Source organism: Epinephelus fuscoguttatus, linkage group LG12, assembly GCF_011397635.1.
Source record: "Epinephelus fuscoguttatus linkage group LG12, E.fuscoguttatus.final_Chr_v1".
Lineage (NCBI taxonomy): Eukaryota > Metazoa > Chordata > Actinopteri > Perciformes > Serranidae > Epinephelus > Epinephelus fuscoguttatus.
Window position 1 is genome coordinate 31545522 of NC_064763.1, and position 20635 is coordinate 31566156.

Below are 20635 nucleotides of genomic sequence, written 5' to 3' on the forward strand. Positions count from 1 at the left end.
CCCGCAAAAGAAAGCGACGCTTAAAACATGAAAAGACGTTTTAGCGTGTCGGTTGCTAAGATGGATATTGTTGCTCTTGTTTCACGCTCGCTCAGTGTTAAAGTGAAGTGTGGAGATAGGTCTGGTAAGTTCCATGTAGCGAGGGGGGTTTAAAAACGGTGACACACTGACAATGGAGGGGAGGATGACGGAAGCAGTTGGTCTCACAGGCGTAGTGTCCCAAAGGCGGGGAATTTGTCAAACATGGTACCCGTCCCTTTGAAGTGGGTGTTTGTTTAACATTTTTGATGAAGCTGTGACTACTGAAGCTGTGTACAGGTATGGTTCTCATGAGTACTGGTAACGGTGTTCTTAAATAAGCTAAATCAGCTACGTAAAATAACTTGTTATATGATGTAGAAGGCGACGGTGTTTTGTTGATTCATGCTGCCTTGTCGAGGATGCTCACTCAGCTTAGCGCAAATCGATAGCAAAGTCTCGCTAACCTATCACAAAATGATTGCAAACAGGAGTAAGTGTTCTGTCAGAATATGGGGAACATATTTTGATACTCATTTTCAACATAATTTGACATGTCAGAGGTAGCGTGTCTCGACAGACCTCCTGACCCATTGTGTAACGTTAACGGTACTGTGAGCAGGTGCAGAACCGTTATGTAGCACATCTGGGTAGGTAACGTTAGCAAGTAACGACAGATCACTGGCATTTGACTTCACGTTATAAAGTGAGAATATTGAAAAAAGAAAGAATTGAAATACAGAAATAAAACTAGTGACGTTAGGTGTCTACTGTTAGCATACACAAGTCAGAGTGGATTGTGTATTATATACACTGTTATTCATTTGGCTGTATGTTACACCGTTCTTGTGTTATTTTATGAAAATGGGCATTTGCAAAGCCTATATGTAATTGCTTAAATTAGGCTTCATCTTGTGTCATTAGATTGAGGGGGATATTTGTCACCCTCAACAACAAAAAACATGCACAAACATGTTGGATAATGAGATGGCATCATGCCACATCCTAGTATGCATGAATAGGGTGAGGACCACCTTACATTTGTTTTGTGAGTGTGTGTGTGTTTGTTTTAGTAAAGTGAATCTCAATAAATGTCGTGTTAATATGAATACACTAAGTAAAGATTTCACATGTACTGGAAGTCATTTGAAATTAACCATATTTCTTCGCCTCTTCCTCAGGGTAGTATCCCACATCATCATCTTCCTCATCTTCTGCATCCTTAAAATTCAGCCGGAAACAGCAAATTAAAAATGGGACCAAAGTCGAGGCCCACAAGTAATGGCCCAATGGACAGATTTCTCAAGGTAGCAATTTTCTCCTGTATAATGAAATGTCCACTCAAATCTTGTCAGTTTCATGTAAGCAGTATCACATTAATTATATGTTTTTACGTTAATGCTCATCCTGGAATTGCTGTTAATAACTTTTCTGTCTGATATCTCAAGAAAAGCACATCCAACCAGAATGGGAAAAGCTGATACTGATATATTTGATACTGTAATCAAGCTTTTTTTTTTTTTTTTTCATTTTTATTTGACTTTGGGGCTCAACTTCTTGCTTTTTGTTAGTTTCTTAAAGTTTAAGGTTTAAGTTTTGTCTGTCTCTGTGTGTCAGCCCTGTGATAAACTGGCGACCCCTGCAGTGAGTACCTCACCTCTCACCCAAAGTCCGCAGGCATCGGCTCCAGTCCCTCGCAAGCCTCTGGATAAACAGGTATAGCTAACGAATGGATGGTTTGAGAGTGGTATGGTTTTAACAGGAAATAAAATGTTTTGCTTTGATTCAGTGAAGTGAGACTTAATTTTGTTTCATTTCTAGGAAGAGGAGTCAGATGAAAGCTATTCTCTCCACTGGTGCTGGGGTGACAAGAATTTCAAAGAGCGCAGTAAAGGAGGAACTGTCGAGGACTTGCTGAAGAGAAATTCAGAGTTTAGAAGAATTGCAGAAAAGAACAAAAACAAAGAGCTTATTATAGTAAGAGATGGAAAAGCTATCAGTTCACACTTTCCCTGTAGCTTGATTAAAAATGATCCACTGACTATCAAGTTTATCAAAGCTGTAGACCATCCAAAGCAATCGGTTGGTGGTTCTGTTCGTCCTCAAAGAAAGAGGCCATCTGGCGAGCTTGTGATGTTTCATGTACGGACCAAGGGAGGCAAAAAAGTAGTGAATATCATGAGAAACCCAGCACTAAAAACAGACTTCAGTGAAATGACTGTTTATGCATACAAAGGCGAAAAAGTGAGGAAAGCTCTGAGAAGAGATGGTCGTTTAAAGGATCTTGTATTTAAGAAGAACTGTGTGCTCTCTCACACAAGCACTGACGCAAACACTGGGATGTCCAGCCTTGTTGATGATCTTGATGGTGAAACTTTCAAGATCATATTGCTCAATGACGCTTGTCCTCCAGAAAGTCAGCCCGACAGTCAGGATGATGCTTACATGATGCAAAATGAAGCTGAGATATCTGACCGTAATGGAAACCCAGATCCTTCAAAGCAGCCAACCACTACAGCTGAGTCAGTGAACGACAACATACCAAAAAAGAAACCAAAGCTAAATGGTAACATGGCATCAGAAATCATATTGCATGAAATTCCCAATTCAAAAATAATGCAGTGCCACCTGTCTTCTCAGTTTCAAGATGTAGTGAAAGGAAAGAAAACGCTGCAAGGATCTAAGCTCTCTCGTATCCAGAATCTCTTCCGCGTAGAGTTTGGAAAGAACGCTCAAACATGCAGGGAAGTGAAAACAATGAAGACACTGATGGATCTCAGTAACTCTGTTTGCCAGGTCAGAATAAATGACAGACCAGAAGGAAGTGGTTTTCTCCTATTTGGCAAGTTTGTCCTCACAAATGCTCATGTAGTTAAAGGCATTTATAATGAGTACACAGGGCAACTTAATGAGAGAGTCACTGTCCATTTCTCTTATGAAAGTCTAAACCCCATGGAGTCAGGAGCAGCAGTGGAAGAGGTTGTTGGATTTGAATACGGTCCTGTTGTGTCAAGCTACGAGTGTGACTGGGCATTGTTGAGGGTCTGTGCTGATCAGACATTACCTGATGCTCTGTTAAAGCGCTTTGGATTTCTTCCCCAAAGTGGTGGGATCTGCATTATTGGGCATCCTGATGGTGGTGTGAAAAAGATAGATCCATGCCTGATTATTCCGACTGAAAACCGAAACCAGGTAGTAGAGAGGCATCACAGTGAAAATCCAGAGGGCGTTCTGCCGGAAAACCGTCACTACAGTGAGAACCAACAGCCCATTCAGATGATTACTCAGCAGTTCTTTGAGGATGTGACAGAAGATGTGCAACATATCAGACAGGCTCTAACTTACGAGTCTTGCTTTTATTTTGGCTCATCTGGCTCTCCAGTCTTTGACGAGCACTGCAATGTGGTTGCAATGCATTCAGGCGGATATGCCTACCGCAATGCAAGAGGTGAAAGGCAGAGTGTCATAGAGTTTGCCCATCCTTTGTCCTTCATTAACGAACGCATCATTCTCCAAATGGTGGAAAGAGGAAGGTTCGATGTGTTAAGAGAGTACTTGGCTTGCGGTAATCCACGACACCAAAACATGATGACCAGTTTAAAGAAACTGGTTGAGAGCAGAAATCTCACAGCATTTAAAAATGCAGTCAACAATTCACTGGCCACAGGTGACGAGAGTCTGAAGACATTCTTTCAATTCTTCTCTCAGAGAGAGGAACCTGTCCCAATGGACATTGATGAAGCGTACACAGTCTAAGTGCTGACAGAAGATACAGTGTTCAGTTCCTCAGAAGTGTCACTTAGTGGTGGTTGTGACGCGTCTTTATCAGCTGATCTGTCAATCAGCTGATATTAAGGAGGCGTGACCATCCTGTCACTTTTGATGGGACGATCACATCACCTGCTGTCCGTCCGCCGCCTCTCCAGGACGCTGCTCCAGGTGTGGGAGAGCATGTATGCCCCCTCATCCCGTCAAAACTGACAGGACAGTCACGCCTCCCTAACATCAGCTAATTGACAGATCAGATGATATTAGGGAGGCATGACAACCACCTCCAAGTGACACTTCTGAGGAAGGCAGAAGTTTCCGCCAAAACATGTCAAGATATGTAACATCCTAACACGTGTCTGAGATAAAAGAACAACCAAAGTCATTATCAGAAACTAAAGTCATAATGAACACCACTGAACCATAGTCAGTCAGTTTTAAGATAAAGGTAACCAGTTTCTCCATAGTCATATTTAGCCACATTTGTATCTATACATACATATATATATATATATATGTTTGTGTGTGAATACCACTGTCTTGGAAATGTCTCTGGGCGTTTTGAAGGGATCTAACCTGGTTAAATTATGTCGTGAAAAAACCCCAGTTGTAACTGCATCGCACTCTCCCGCTCTAACCCTCTTTTCAAACTTTTCAAAACTGCACAAATAATCCAGCCATTAAACTCTATTTTCAAATCCTGAACAATAACTCCAATCCCACACTTACTGCACTACTTCCAAGTCACAACACAAGACAGCAAAGACTAGATCAGTCTCGCATGCACTTATTCCCATACCTCCTTACAATTACAATTACGGTCAGAGATAATTTTGTCACAATCACACTAAGTTTTGGAACTAGATCCCACACTACATCAGAGCAATACCGTCTTTTACACATTTCAAACACATTTAAACACTATCTGATGGAAGGATGGACCTGCAACCACTGATTTAAATCCCATATCCCATTTTACTCACTCCATTTCAGTCAGCTACTCTGCAATGTCTATGTAGCTGCCTGTGTTTTGTTGTTTTGCCTCTGCTGATTGTTTCTGTTTATACTTTGTATTGTAATGTGTTTTTGTGGCAAAACAGGAACCTGCTGCAAACCAGTTTTTAACTGAGTCAGGCCAGTTTGAACTGTAACACACAATGGTACATTTAATTCATTTCCTGTATAAATAAAGAAATGAAATGAACAAATAAATAATGAGGATTTTACAGTATCCAGTAAAGTGTTTTTTTTTTCATATTTGGATTTTGATTGCGTATTCTTTGCTCTTATCGACAGCATAAATGTATGAATGAGAGAATTTCTCACCTTGAACATCTCTTGACACTGATTTTGCTACCATTCATATTTTCATGTGGAATTATAGATTACATAAGAGGCACAGTATATCCATACTGCTCTGTACACCAAATACTGATATTTTCCCCCCATCAGAGCAGAAAAACTGCAGCTACTGAACCACCGGCCTCAGACAGCAGTGAAAGTTCAGCTAGTGAGTGTCATACTAAACTGTCATATAACATGCTATAGCATTGTTATTACATGTTATGTAACCTCTCCATATCTCTTATTCACTACTGGTGTACATTTCCATCATTCATTCACACATTTTTTACTGCAGGGTTTTGTAGATGAAGACTTATTTACAGAGTGAGTCATTTTTTTCTTTTTGTTGGTTTAAAACAGACATGAACACGAAGTTAAACATCCACCCAAAATATTCTGGTATTCATTTACAGTGATAGAACAAATGGCACATTATTTCTTCTTCTAATTCACAGAAAGTACAAGAATATTCAGTATGAAGTCTAAATCTCTTCAATGTTTTTCTATGCTGGATATATAAGATGCAACATTGTACAGGAAACTTATTTAACTTTATTATTAAGACAGAATTTGTCTCCAGTCAGCCACACTTTGTGACAGTTAATTTCATCATAAAGCGAGGCCCGAGAGAATCTTAATGGGGACAGAGTTACAGCTTGTATGTGATTCCTGATGTATTTCTTGATAGATTTATTCTTGGTAACTTCAACTTCTCAGATGAATATACCTCTGCTAGATAGCCGATGACTGAATGCTCGATTGCTGAACCTCAACACCTTTCTTAGCAAAGTATCAATAACTACTGCCTGTGGGCACAACTGGAGAGCTGAATTTGGAGATTAATTATTTGTCAGTACCTGCCCCTCAGTATTAACATGTTGTCTAATCAACATAATAACATTGTCAACCCATTTCCCATAATAAATTTCCTTTTATATTAAATATCTTTTTACCAAATGTAATTAATTGGTGAAAATGGTGTTTGTGTGTCATTTTCCAGGCCAGGCGAGCTTGTTTATTGAAATGTGTTAACTTTACAGGTAACTTATAAATGTTGTAATCACATTTTAGCAACACTACCCATTAAACATGAAAGCACAGCCCGATGTTGTTGTTTTTTTTCACTTTTTTTTTTTTTTCTTTATTCAACACACAAGTTTACAGAATGCAAATCTTCAACATTACACACATAGGCCTATGTCATATATCACATAGCCAGAGGGGATAAGAGTTTACAAGAAAATATTAAAATGATCACAAATATGAATGGTTTTAATTGCCTTTGATTAAGGGAAAATTTAATGGAATCAATGTACTGCTTGACCTCACTGTAGAAAGCAACAAAAGAAGATTTTCTATGTGTAAACTTACATTTGTGAATGTGAAGCACAGCTGAGGGGTATTCCAGGTAGGAGGTTCAACAAACTCTGAGTCTAACCCTGAACTCTGTGTTGATTTACCCTGAGATGGGAAACTCTGAGTTACCGGTTCCAGAACAGCTGATTTGAGTTAGTTCAGTCAACTCTGAGTATGTTCACTCTGAGCTAAGCCGACAATAAAAAGCCATCATCAATGGAGCTCCGACTCCATGATTCACCATGGCAACAGGTTAATAAAAGACAGTGCCTCCATTTTAATCCAGTGGATGTAGAGATATTAATGCACGTGTAGCAGACAGTGCACGTTTATCTGTAAAAGAAGAGCCTGAGTCAGAGCGAGGAAAGTGTCAATAAGTTAACCATAAAGTTAATAAAAAAGTTTATTCATCATTTATCAGACTTACATTTCCTTAATGAAGATAAAGTGGTGGAATCTGACTGTGTATCAGGCTGTAGATACATTATATTAATAACATATAATAATATATTTGTTCAGATTTAATCTGATGGGGAAAAACACAGGAGGCAGAAGATTTAAAACATATAGGCGAGGCTATAGATCAAAGACATAAAGACATGACTGTAAACTCACAGTCTGTCCCAGTAATAATATGTTTGGTGATTTGCACTTGAAAAGACGTTGAGGTTAAAAAACAGTAGATTTTAAAATGTTGCACATCTATTTGTATCTTGACTCAACAGCATTCAGTGACTTTATTTCAGCTACAAATGTAGTAAATTTAAAGACAGTGAAATGCTGCACCATTGCTCACTCAGAAATATAAACATATAATCCCCAATATTAGGCTATAGGAATTATGTTCCATCAGTGCGACCAATGACATCAGTGATAGAGATCATTAGTCATTGATACTACGTGTCTAAAGCTTCATAACGATTTTTAAAATGTAAATAATTAGACCTACACATTATGTACAATAAACATTTGGGAGCTGCTCTAACAGACTGACAGTCTGATCCTTGTGCACAGTGTTATAAAAAATAATTAATATAAAAAGGACAGAGGTTTGATTCTGAGCTGAGGGTGAATTATCGCTGTGTAGTAGTATTTGAATGTAAAGACAAAAACTGATGTCCAAAGAAATGATTGATGTGCATAAATTCAGTAACTTAAGACAGTCCTGAGTAACAAACTAACATCCAGCAGGATTTAGACTGTGACAGACGGTAAATCTCCGCTAATTAATGCGCTTCGATACAAGCTTTGACACGGACTGAATGAATGAGGAAATGAAACAGCGTGAAAGAGGGAGGAGACAGAGAGAAACTCAGGGTTTATTGAAGAAAACTTGAAGGCAAGCAGGTTATGTTCACAGAGTCCGTTACCATGGTGATTGACTCAGAGTTTCAGTTACCTCTCTTTCTGCAACGGATAGCTCAGAGTTTCCCTCATCTCAGGGTTAACTTACTCTGAGTTTTCACATAACCCGCTTTCTGGAATACTCCTCTGGACTTTCTTCCACACAGGCTTGAAGCGCTGTGTCAGATTTGAACCAATCACCATCGTCTTTGGCGGTTATGACGTAACAACGGTGCCCGGCAAAACAGTGTCGGAGGGGAACTTGTTTTGGTGGAACACTTGCACCCTGGTATTAAACTGCCTGAATCCCCGCAAAGGAAAGCGCCACATAAAACATAAAAAGATATTTTAGCGTGTAGGTTGCTAACTTTGATATTATTGCCGTTGTTACACGCTCAGTGTTAAAACCAAGTCTCGAGATATAGTCTGGTAAAGTGAGGCTAGCTCCACGTAGCGACGGGGATTTTTAAAACGGTGACACACGGGTGGGAGGATGACGAAAGCAGTCGGTCTGGTCTCGCTGGCGGGATATTCAAAAGGCGGGAGAATTGTTCGACACGACGCTCGTCCCTTTAAAGTGCGTGTTTTTACCACTTTTTGTGAAGCTGTGACAAATGACAAAGCGAATAGGTATGGTTCTTATGTGTCATAGTAACGGTGTCCTTAAATAAGCTAACTTAGCTAAATTATATAACGTGTTAAATGATGATGGTAACTTCGTTTTGCTGATTCATGCCGAGTTAAAGTGCTCACTTAGCTTAGTGCGAATAATAGCAGTACCCCAGCGACAGGTGTTACGTTACTGCCATCTAATTTGAGATTTCAGAGGTAGCATGTCTCGGCAAACCTCAATCCACGTCATAACGGTACTGTCAGCAGGCGTAGAGTCGCTATTGTAGCACATCTGGGAAGGAAATGTTTTTTTTTTAAATCCTTTATTAACAGACTTGACGTTATTACATTAAGTGCAACTATGACAACATATTGCAGAACATTGGATGTGTGTTTATAACAACGTATTGTTGATTGACATGTTGCTACTCTGTAACATCCTTCAAAAATACATTAATAACATGTAAGATGACATAACTAAAAAGAACATAAATGGACCACAAATAACAGAAAATAACTAATATGCTAAGAACATAAGAAGGTAAAGAAAACATGTACCAACAATTAGGTGTATGAGGGAAAAACTATACCATATACCGAACAGCCTGATCAGTTTTGTTATATATCACACATTTAGGTCATTCAATACATAGGATTTTACCAATTATTTGAGAGGTCTTAAAAGCTTTCTTGTTTTTAGTTATTTTGGAGACGGAGGCAAAGAGATATTGTAATTCGATACGAAATAAATTTATGTTAGGTTTAGCCTGAGTGATTCTAGATTTATGAATGTGAAACTTGCCAATAAGACAGATGGCTTTGAGAGCACAGTTAATAGGGTGTAAGTCTGTATTACAGTTCAGAAACAAGACCATTTCTTCTGATATTGTTGTCAGTGTATTAAAAGCTGAGAAAATCAGTAGAGCAGCATCAATCCAAAATTCTCGAGAAAAGGAACAAGTGTAGAATAGCTGAGAAATCGATTCGCTTTCAGCTTTACAGAAAGAGCAAAGTGGAGAGACATCTGCTTTAAATTCATGCAATAGTTCATTACAGGGATAATAACTACGTAAGATCTTCAGTGAAGGAAATGTTAGCAAGTAACGACAGGTCACTGCCTGGTATTTGACAGCAAGAATATAAACAAAAATGTAAAAACAAAAATGTTATAAAAAATACAGAATTGAAAGGAGTAACGTCAGGTGTTTACTGAATAATGTGGCCTAAACAATGAATATGTATTGTATGGAGTGTTTTTAGTTTGGTTGTATGCTATACCTTTCTTATATTAATGTATGAAAATATGTATTTGCATAGCCTACATGTCATTTTGTAAGTTTAGTTTTGTGGCATTGGAGTGAGGACGATATATGTCCTTTCCAACAACAACAAGACATGCACACACTTGTTGGATAATGAGATGGCATCATGCCACATCCTAGTATGCATGAATAGTGCTGACCACCTTACATTTGTTTTGTTTTAGTAAAGTGAATCGCAATAAATGTCATATTGGTGTGGATACATTAAGTGATGATTCAATGTGTACTGTAAAGCAGGGTTGGAAATAAGCAGCAGAAACCCCCCAAAAAAACAATAGAAAAACAATAGTAATCTATTGAGTTGCTGGTAGATTTTAGAATCGACGAGCCACAGCGGCAGATGGACCAAAAAAAAAAAAAAAAGTTAATTTCCACCTCTGACTGTAAGTCATTTGAAATTAACCATATTTCTTCGCCTTTTCCTCAGGGTAGTATCCCACACCATCATCATCTTCATCTTCTGCATCCTTAAAATTCAGCCAGCAACGCATTAAAAATGGGACCAAAGTTGAGGCCCACAAGTAATGGCCCAATGGACAGATTTGTCAAGGTAGCAATTTTCTCTTGTATAATGATATGTACACTCAGAACATTAATTATATGTTTTAATGATGGCATTTCGATTTGCAAGACTACTAATTTATATGGTATTGTCAATTTCGTTTAGCTCTGTGTTTTTATCAAGGAAATGAATTAAGAAATAACCTGTCAAAAGTCTTAAATGTTCATTCCATAATATACATTTCTATAAATAACTTTTCTGTCTCATATCTCAAGAAAAGGACATCCAACCAGAATGAGCAAAGCTGTCAGCCTCCTAATTTACAACCTGCTGCAAAGGTTTGTCATATTTATGCTGTATCTGTGTTGGCAAATAAAAAAACATTTGATACTGTAAACAACCTTATTTTTCTTGTCTTCATTTTTATTTAACTTTGTGGCTCAACTTCTTGCTTTTTGTTAGTTTCTTTTGCATTAGCGGCACATTGTAAAAATCTATTTAGTATGTGCTTTGATTTCACTTCAGCCATGTTTCTGAGATAATAACAGAAAGGTTTAAGTGTTGTCTGTCTCTGTGTGTCAGCCCTGTGATAAACTAGCAACCCCTGCAGGGAGTACCTCACCTCTCACCCAAAGTCCGCAGGCATCGGCTCCAGTCCCTCGCAAGCCTCTGGATAAACAGGTATAGCTAACGGATGGATGGTTTGAGAGTGGTATGGTTTTAACAGGAAATAAAATGATTTGCTTTGATTCAATGAAGTGAGACTTAATTTTGTTTCATTTCTAGAAAGAGGAGTCAGATGAAAGCTACTCTCTCCACTGGTGCTCTGGCAACAAGAATTTCAAAGAGCGCAGTAAAGGAGGAACTGTCGAGGACTTGCTGAAGAGAAATTCAGAGTTTAGAAGAATTGCAGAAAAGAACAAAAACAAAGAGCTTGTTATAGTAAGGGATGGAAAAGCTATCAGTTCACACTTTCCCTGTAGCTTGACTGAAAAAGATCTACTGACTGTCAAGTTTATCAAAGCTGTAGACCATCCAAAGCAATCAGTTGGTGGTTCTGTTCGTCCTCAAAGAAAGAGGCCATCTGGCGAGCTTGTAATGTTTCATGTACGGACAAAGGGAGGTAAAAAAATAGTGAATATCATGAGAAACCCGGCACTAAAAACAGACTTCAGTGAAATGACTGTTTATGCATACAAAGGCGAAAAAGTGAGGAAAGCTCTGAGAAGAGATGGTCGTTTAAAGGATCTTGTATTTAAGAAGAACTGTGTGCTCTCTCACACGAGCACTGACGCAAACACTGGGATGTCCAGCCTTGTTGATGATCTTGATGGTGAAACTTTCATGATCATATTGCTCAATGACGCTTGTCCACCAGAAAGTCAGCCTGGCAGTCTTGATGATGCTTACATGATGCAAAATGAAGCTGAGATATCTGACCGTAATGGAAACCCAGATCCTTCAAAGCAGCCAACCACCACAGCTGAGTCAGTGAACGACAACATACCAAAAAAGAAACCAAAGCTAAATGGTAACATGGCACCAGAAAACATATTCCGTGAAATTCCCAATTCAAAAAAGATGCAGTGCCACCTGTCTTCTCAGTTTGAAGATGTAGTGAAAGGAAAGAAAATGCTGCAAGGATCTAAGCTCTCTCGTATCCAGAATCTCTTCCGCGTAGATTTTGGAAAGAACGCTCAAACATGCAGGGAAGTGAAAACAATGAAGACACTGATGGATCTCAGTAACTCTGTTTGCCAGGTCAGAATAAATGACAGACCAGAAGGAAGTGGTTTTCTCCTATTTGGCAAGTTTGTCCTCACAAATGCTCATGTAGTTAAAGGCATTTATAATGAGTACACAGGGCAACTTAATGAGAGAGTCACTGTCCATTTCTCTTTCGAAAGTCTAAACCACATGGAGTCAGGAGCAGCAGTGGAAGAGGTTATTGGATTTGAATACGGTCCTGTTGTGTCAGGCTACGAGTGTGACTGGACGTTGTTGAGGGTCTGTGCTGATCAGACATTACCTGATGCTCTGTTAAAGCGCTTTGGATTTCTTCCCCAAAGTGGTGGGATCTGCATTATTGGGCATCCTGATGGTGGTGTGAAAAAGATAGATCCATGCTTGATTATTCCGACTGAAAACCGAAACCAGGTAGTAGAGAGGCATCACAGTGAAAATCCAGAGGGCGTTCTGCTGGAAAACCATCACTACAGTGAGAACCAACAGCCCATTCAGATGATTACTGAGGGGTTCTTTGGGGATGTGGCAGAAGATGTGCAACGTATCAGACAGGTTCTTACTTACGAGTCTTGCTTTTATTTTGGCTCATCTGGCTCTCCAGTCTTTGACGAGCACTGCAATGTGGTTGCAATGCATTCAGGCGGATATCCCTACCGCAGTGCAAGAGGTGAAAGGCAGAGTGTCATAGAGTATGGCCATCCTTTGTCCTTCGTTAACGAACGCATCATTCTCCAAATGGTGGAAAGAGGAAGGTTCGATGTGTTAAGAGAGTACCTGGCTTGCAGTAATCCACAACACCAAAACACGATGACCAGTTTAAAGAAACTGTTTGAGAGCAGAAATCTCACAGCATTTAAAAATGCAGTCAACAATTCACTGGCCACAGGTGACGAGAGTCTGAAGACATTCTTTGAATTCTTCTCTCAGAGAGAGGAACCTGTCCCAATGGACATTGATGAAGCGTACACAGTCTAAGTGCTGACAGAAGATACAGTGTGAGCAGTTTCAGCAGTGAGCAACACAGCATGTCATGTCTGTTTTCATAACTCAGGATACTGTTGTTGTTTAACACCTGAGGAGTGCAGTGACTGCGTGAAAGATCTCAGGCAAAACCTTATATTATAATTGTTTAAAGTAACCATAATCAATCAGTTTTAAGATAAAGGTAACCAGTTTCTCCATAGTCATTTTTAGCCATGTTTGTATCTGTAAATGCTCCTTTTATTCAGTAAGACTGCAAAATCTTTGTTCATTAACTGACAAATCACTGACAGTTGGTTCAGTACATGTCTCAATGAGTCTCTGTGTGAGGAATGTTTGTTTTTAAGAAATTATATTATAAAAATGATATCATGAGATTTGTTTTAACTCAGATATTATCAGCGTCAAAGGCGTGTTTTATGCTTTTTGATATTCTGTCTTTATACTGTTTTTAAAAAATTATAAAAATGATATCATGAAATTTGTTTTAACTCAAATATTATCAGTGTCAAAGGTCTGTTTTATGCTTTTTGATATCCTGTCTTTATACTGTTTTTAAGAAATGGTATAAAAATTATGTCATGAGATTTGTTTTAACTCAGATATTAGCCTCAAAGGTCTGTTTTATGTTTTTTGATATTCTGTCTTTAAACTGAAATGATATAAAAAATGATATCATGAGATTTGTTTTAACTCAGATATTATCAGCCTCAAAGACCTGTTTTATGCTTTTTGATATTCTGTCTTTATACAGTTTTTAAGAAAATCACACTTGAGATTTTGATTTCTTCCTCTCTTTTTTTTTAGAAATACATTGCATTTAAAAACAATTGTACAATATTGGATATTGTGAAATCTGTCTTTGGCTGAATACCACTGTCTTGGTAATGTCTCGTTAAAATGAGAGTTGGGATTTTGAAGGAATCTAGCCTGGTAAAATATGTTCTGGAAAAAAAAATTATAATAAATAAATAATGATTGTTTTAATTATCCAATAAATTGATTTTCTGATTGGATTCTGATTGTGTATTCTTTGCTCTTATCCACAGCATAAATGTATGAATGAGAGAATTTGTCACCTTGAATATCTCTGACACTGATTTTAAGATAAATAGACAAGAGTGGCACCAGCTGAACAAGTCTTAATTTTATGTGCAGTTTGATGCTTAATTCTTTATCTGGATCTCTATAAACTCACTCAATGTGGTTCTCATGTCTTCATTAGAGTTCACATCATGGAAAAAGTTTTAAAAATCACTAGCCTTTATGAAACAAGGAGAAGGCAGCACAAACCAAACATAACAGCAGAGAGGTTGAATAATTCTGTTGAAGTAAGAAAATGTGTTAAACAGTCTAACACAAGCACGACACATTTTTTATTCACTCTTTTATTATTCTTTAATTAATAACACATAAAAACGGTGAATTTCCAACACTAAAGCCAGCTTGATGCAGGGCGGAACGTTTGACCCGGTTACATTTTCCACACGGGCACATTTGCAACGGACCAAAGCTAAGCGTCAGGCGAAATGGAAGTGTAAGAATTTTTTTTAAATTTATTTTAACCCTAGAATTTGACACAATGAGTTTGTTAACCGGCAGGTATTTATTGTTTATTAATGTAGCTAAACAGTATGGTTAAAGGTACAACGTCTTTGTCGCAGTTTCCGGTTAGTTTATTGACCGAGCTGTGGGAAGCAGACTGCAGAGACACACTGTCAGGTCTCTGGGACTGCAAAAGAAATGGGCTAAGTTGTTCTCTGTTTTTTTAAAATATTAATAAGACACTCTGAAGGTGAACAAGTCAGCTAAAACATTAGTTTACTGTTTCAGGCAGCTGCCAATACAACTCTGAGCCTCTGTATGAGGGTTCATATTTGAAGCATTAAGTCATTGAGGGTAATGATTTACTATTTTTCTTCTGTCTTTTGTGTCATTTCACTGATATTTGACGTTAAAGTTTAGTATGTTTGCGTTTTGTCGGCCTATTCTGAGTTGAATACCACTTTGTGCTTTTGTAATATTGTAATATACGTTTAAAAATATTTTCATACATTCTGTAGACAAAAAATAATTAAAGAAAATGTTTTAAACGAGAAAATGATATGAAAAAATGATTAGATAGATCCACTTTTTAAAAAATAAATCAGTCAATCAAAGCAGCACATACACTTTGTAAAGTGCACCTAGCCTTCTTTATTTGTTCCTGTGTGTCAATCTAAATCACAATTTCCTTTTAATCATAATCGATTTTCTTATTTTTATGTTATCAAACTAGTCGAATGTCCACCATGCATCTTTTAGGGGTGGGGAAAAAAATTCATACAACATAGTATCACTGGCACTGTGTGGCAATATCATATCATCACACAGTGCCAAGTATCGACCTTATATTATTAACATTACAAATACAAATTAAATTTTGGGTGGCCTGTGAGAATAATGTAATCAATTGCATTTTTAGTGGAAACTTTGTCTTATTAGATCAAACAGATGTTGACAAAGCTGAAAAAAGGCCATAAATTGCAATATCAGGACTTATTTACAGTTGCAATAATATCATATCATGACTTAAGTATTGTGATTATATCATATCGTGGATCCTCTGGTGATTCCCACCCCTACCATCTTTGGGAACTTTCAGTCACATTTCACAGTCTTCATTCAGTGACTGGAAGTGAAGACAGTGACATCTGGTTAAAAGCTCCACACGCTAGAAAGTTGGCCTTTTCATCTTAGATTATTTGGTTACATGAACAGTTTGTAAAGACAAAGAATGAGACTCTGTGTTTAAACTTTATTTCTTCTTCTCAGGAAAAACGCTAACGCTGCTATGCTCAGTAACTATGAGGTAACGTGTTATGTCTCAGTGCTTTACATAAATCTTTTTGTAGTGTTCAGTAAAGAGATGAAAATAGTTCAGTGTTGCTTCAGACTTGTCTGTCTGTGTGTTTCTCAGGTGTTCAAACTCCTGACTGACCTGAAGGAACAGAGGAAGGACAGCGGGAGGAACAAACACAGCATCGGGCAGCAGAACCTCAACACCATCATGTATGAGGTCGGCATACATCTCTCCCTCTCTTAGCTCACTTCAACCTGCTCTTTGTGTCTGTGTCATCACCTTTACGCTTTTGCAGCAGCATGCCCACGGTTTCCTCTGCCCTTTCCTCACAGACGCTGAAGTACCTGTCGAAGACGCCCTGCTGCAGGCAGAGTCCAGAGATCGTCAAAGAATTCCTCACCACCATGATGCCTCACAAACTCACAAAGTCAGTGAGATCTCATAAAAGTACAGATGTTATCATTCGTGTTTTCATTTGGAAGTTAAAGATTACATAAGATGCACAGTATTTTTGTGCTGCTCCGTACACCAAGTGCTCATTGATTTCCTCTATCAGGGCAGAAAAACTGCAGCTACTGAACCACCGGCCACAGACAGCAGTGGAAATTCAGCTCGTGAGTGCTTTACTAAACTGTTACAACATGTCACATTACCTCTCTTTATCTCTTCTTCACTACTGGTGTGCATTTCCCTGTTTCTTTCACATATTTTTTACTGTAGGGTTTTATATCCTCCTGAGACCTGAACTTTAGTTTGTAATGCATTTTTAATATCTCCTAGTTATATGGGCAACAGGTCTAAATTAAGCTCAATGGAGTATCAGGTGCAGCAAACCCAAAATGTGATGTCCTTGAATGAGGACTAAGGGTCTCAGGAGGATATAGGAAGACTCGTTTAAAGAAAAAGTCAGGTGATATTTTTTTCTTTTTGTCAACATATTCCACAAAAAGTCCAAGGCCAATGACAAAGTGATCCTTCTAAAATGTTCTGTCTGTATGAAACAATAGAAACGCATCAGTGAGCGTCACTGTTGCACCGGGTGACATTTTTACTTCATTACAGTGAACAGGAGCAGTTTTCTTTGAGTCAGTCACACACACACAACCTGCTGCTAAAAAATACACTCATTAGAGCACCAAATGTGCATTCATGTGCAGGTGAAAATAGTCCCCAACAAATGCACTTTTTACTCCTGTTTGAGTAATGTTTTTAAAAATTACAGCTGTCCAGTAAATTACATAAAAATGAAACTATATGTTTGTGACTTGTTTTAGAATGGGCTTAGGGCTGAGTGCCTCAGACAAGGAAGGGGACTAGTTCAAGTTCAGGTTCCACTGATTGTCACACACCTGAGTGTGTGAAATTTGTTCTCCGCATTTGACCCATCCCCTGAGGGAGCGGTGAGCAGCAGTGGTGCCGTGCTCGGGAATCATGTGGTGATCTAACCTCCCAATTCCAGCCCCTGATGCTGAGTGCCAAGCAGGGAGGCAGTGGGTCCCATTTTTATAGTCTACTACTGCTAGTTTTTTTTTTCATGGGATTTGTTGACAATCAGAATAATATAATGCCAGCCTTGTCCTTTAAGACAGTGGTTCCCAACCGGTGGGTCATGGTCCAAAAGTGGGTCATGGTTCCATTCTGAATGGACCAAAACTCACAGACATGTCAAGTTTGTAAAAAAAAAAAACAACACGCTTTATTATTTAAGTGCATTGGATTTCTGGCACAGAGTTTTTATTTTGAAATGCTGTTTCTTGCTGTAGAATGAGTCAGTAATGGACAGCTACTTGACAGAGACTGAAAACAAGCTTGACAACACGGCCAAACGCTAGTATAACGCTGGGTGTATTGAACTGTGTGGACCTTGAACTAATGACTAAGGAGAAATCTGGACCCCGTGGCTGGACCATTTGTGAACCAATGCTTTAAAACTCTGTGGTTACAATTCATAGGCCAAGTTTTATTTTTGACCAACTAAATGTGTGCCACTATTTCCAAACACAAGTTGTGTGGGGCCATTTCTGCACTGTGCATGTCTGTATTGATCCCATTATAGAGGGGAAATCACTGCCACAGTCACTCACTGGTAGGACATTTGAAATGTCAGAATCTGTGTCACTGATGCTCTCATGGAGGTGGACCTCACTGCAGAAGATGCCATACACAGCTTGCACACCCAGCTCATAAAGTATTTTCAAACATCCAGCTCAACCCCAGGAACATCAGTACACTATAGTGGCACAGTCTGGACTCACTGAGATGGAAAGTATATTTACACAGCTAGATAGTGATCTCAGACTGGTTCAGCTGGTAGACACAAACATGCTCCGTCTTGTTTACTGACTTCAAATTACATGATTCCTGAGATTTAGTTCCTAATCTGTAGTTACCTCTTGCTGTCATTTGAGCCTGCCTGCATCCGGAGCTACAAAACCATGCACTCATACAGGAATAAAAAGAAATGGCATAGAAGAATGTTTGAGTGATAAATAATGTGCGGATGAATTTAGGTTTGTTTATTTTCGATCTTGGAAACAAAAGTTGGCACCTTGAGCTCCAGTTAGTGGCTGTTTTGGTGCTTTCTGTCGCATCAGGTGATCATCAGCAGACGGATTTCTCCAGTTGTCTTGGAATAGTAGATCTTCAAATATGCAGTATTTGCAGTACTTTAAAGGGGCCAAATTATGCTTTTTGTGATTTGTGAGTATCATGTTGTTGGACCCACATGTTAGACAAAACAATGAACAGTCTGAGAGATGATGTGTTTTTAAACATCAAAGCATGTGAGCAATTTCTAGTAGACACCCAAAATAAAGATATGAACCCAGAGGTGTGCGTAACATGTCCTCTTCAAGGACTTCTCATCCATTTCGGAAATTTAAACATCTACACTTCCATGCCACCTTGCAAACTCCGTCTGCTGAAGAAAATATGTGTTGCAAATGGAGCTTGAGACGAGAATGTTTTGACAACTTCAGATAAACTGATTTAACAGAACGACATTTTAAAAAACACAATAAGTGGAAAATAAAATCAGTGACACTTAATTTCCTGTTTGTGTTCAGATGGTGGAGGAGAGTGAGGAGCGGCTGTCAGAGGAGCAGATCGAGGAGCTCATTCAGACAATCGCAGACGTCCTACCTGGCGACCCGGAGCAGGAGAACGCAGCTCCAGCAGATGCAGAGATGGATGAAGCTGCTGAGCAGTCATGACACAGTGACGGGCCAGAAATGACCCACTGGTGGAGAACTGGCCTGGTTCCCTTTGCCTGTGATGCAAGATGGCTTTTCTGTGTGCCATTTTGCATCAGATTGAACTGAATAACATGCTGACAGAGGGAAGCACAATGGCGTCCTGGCTCATTGCCATTAAAATGATTCATTAAATAATTCACATTAAGGTAGATCATTTAATGAATGGAGGAAGATTGTTTCTGTATTCACATGCACATGCTTTCATAAGAACAGGTCTTCAGACTGTGAGTCACTCATGTCTTGTTTTGCATCTGACTGGTCTAATTTGTATTTCACATCAGATAATGTTCATGCAGAGACAGTCTGCTCTTAACTTGGTATATTTTTGGTTTCCGACTCAATTTTAGTTGTCAGTTTCTACCGTGGTGTGTAGAAATAAGGGTTTTTACTGCTGTGTGATCTCCCAAACTGTAATATAAGTCAGTCATGCATTTAAACTTTGGTACAGCGCTAACATGAGGTCAGACAGTATCATTAGAGCAGCTATGTAATAACAAAGAGAGCAGACTGTGTGCACCAAGAGGTGATTGTTGTCTTTTATTCATTCAGTCTTTTTTAGAACACACTGATCTTTTCCTTCTGTGGCTGCATTAAACATAACAGCTGAAATGTGTCTGCTGCTTTTGTCACTTTGAGCGACGTGATCAGCGGACAGGGAGGGTTAACACCACAGCATTTGCATTCAGCACAACTGCAGGCTTTTTCTGAATGTCGATGTGCATACAAGGGCGTATGAAATAGGTGCAGTTACACGACAGACTGTGAAGAACTGGTGCTAAATTAAGACTATAATCTGAAACCCACTTCACAGTCAGGCGATGGTCGTGTCACCTTCAGTGTATCCTCTCTCTGCATCATCCTGTAGGTCTGTGAATGCAACGCAGAGGCAGAACAGGCGTTATGCATCCACTAGAAAAAAAACAGCTGTTTTTCTGAATTAATGAAATAATTTTGTTAATTCAGAGCAACAAGAACAGATTTTTTTAAATATTTTTTTTTCTCAAAAGTCAGAAATATTAATCTATTTTTCTTTTTCAACGTGAGTGCAATATACGCTTCCTTACGTAGTCTTTAGATTTGCTGAACGTATATTTATTTAGGAGACTGTCTTAGGTCTGCAGTGGCAGTCTCTAGTGGTACTAAATAGTAAATCATTCTCAAAATATATTGTAATCATTTCGCTCAGCATACATAATCTTTCACGTTGACAGGATGCTATAACAACACATTGATTGCACAGGATGCAAACCTAAGACTGATACATGAGCTCTTCGACTGCAGGCTCTAGATTTTCTTGCGTGTTCTATGCTGGGATGTTGTGATGTTACAGAGGAAGGATGTGATGGTTAGACTTATATATCTTTCTGTTTTGAGCTTCCTGTTAATATATCACAATTTCCTGTGCTTGCTTAACACCTTGCATGAGATTATAATCTCTTATGTTCTCAAGATCTGCTACCCACTTAGCTATCCAGCCACATATTTATACAGACATGTACTCTTGAACTACACACAGACCTCTTACGTGACCTCATTAGCATCCAGA

General features: G+C 38.7%; 2 protein-coding genes and 1 long non-coding RNA gene across 5 annotated transcripts; all 3 read left to right on the forward strand.

The window, feature by feature from the left end:
* The first annotated feature begins 120 nt into the window (after positions 1-120).
* LOC125898610 (serine protease FAM111A-like) lies at positions 121-13435 on the forward strand. 2 transcript variants are annotated; one of them, XM_049592457.1, is made up of 5 exons: positions 121-318; positions 1200-1325; positions 1636-1734; positions 1840-3210; positions 12424-13435. In XM_049592457.1, exons 2-5 carry the CDS (start codon positions 1272-1274, stop codon positions 12985-12987), a joined length of 2088 nt encoding a protein of 695 aa, XP_049448414.1. In that variant the 5' UTR covers positions 121-318; positions 1200-1271; the 3' UTR covers positions 12988-13435. The 2 variants fall into 2 exon arrangements, with proteins under 2 accessions (XP_049448414.1, XP_049448413.1); XM_049592456.1 differs by lacking the exons at positions 121-318; positions 1200-1325; positions 1636-1734; positions 1840-3210 and adding exons at positions 8322-8460; positions 10192-10314; positions 10542-10604; positions 10849-10947 and having other exon boundaries at positions 11053-13435.
* Positions 13436-13451: 16 nt separating this feature from the next.
* On the forward strand, positions 13452-14009 carry LOC125898611 (uncharacterized). The gene is made up of 2 exons (XR_007450639.1): positions 13452-13507; positions 13611-14009. It is a non-coding gene; the product is annotated as an uncharacterized LOC125898611 (long non-coding RNA).
* Positions 14010-14481: 472 nt separating this feature from the next.
* Positions 14482-19713, forward strand: LOC125898226 (calcitonin gene-related peptide-receptor component protein). Of its 2 annotated transcripts, none has more exons than XM_049591971.1 (6): positions 14482-14530; positions 15808-15844; positions 15953-16051; positions 16168-16262; positions 16392-16449; positions 18901-19713. In XM_049591971.1, exons 1-6 carry the CDS (start codon positions 14523-14525, stop codon positions 19045-19047), a joined length of 444 nt encoding a protein of 147 aa, XP_049447928.1. In that variant the 5' UTR covers positions 14482-14522; the 3' UTR covers positions 19048-19713. The 2 variants fall into 2 exon arrangements, with proteins under 2 accessions (XP_049447928.1, XP_049447929.1); XM_049591972.1 differs by lacking the exon at positions 14482-14530 and adding an exon at positions 14555-14892.
* Positions 19714-20635: the final 922 nt, after the last annotated feature.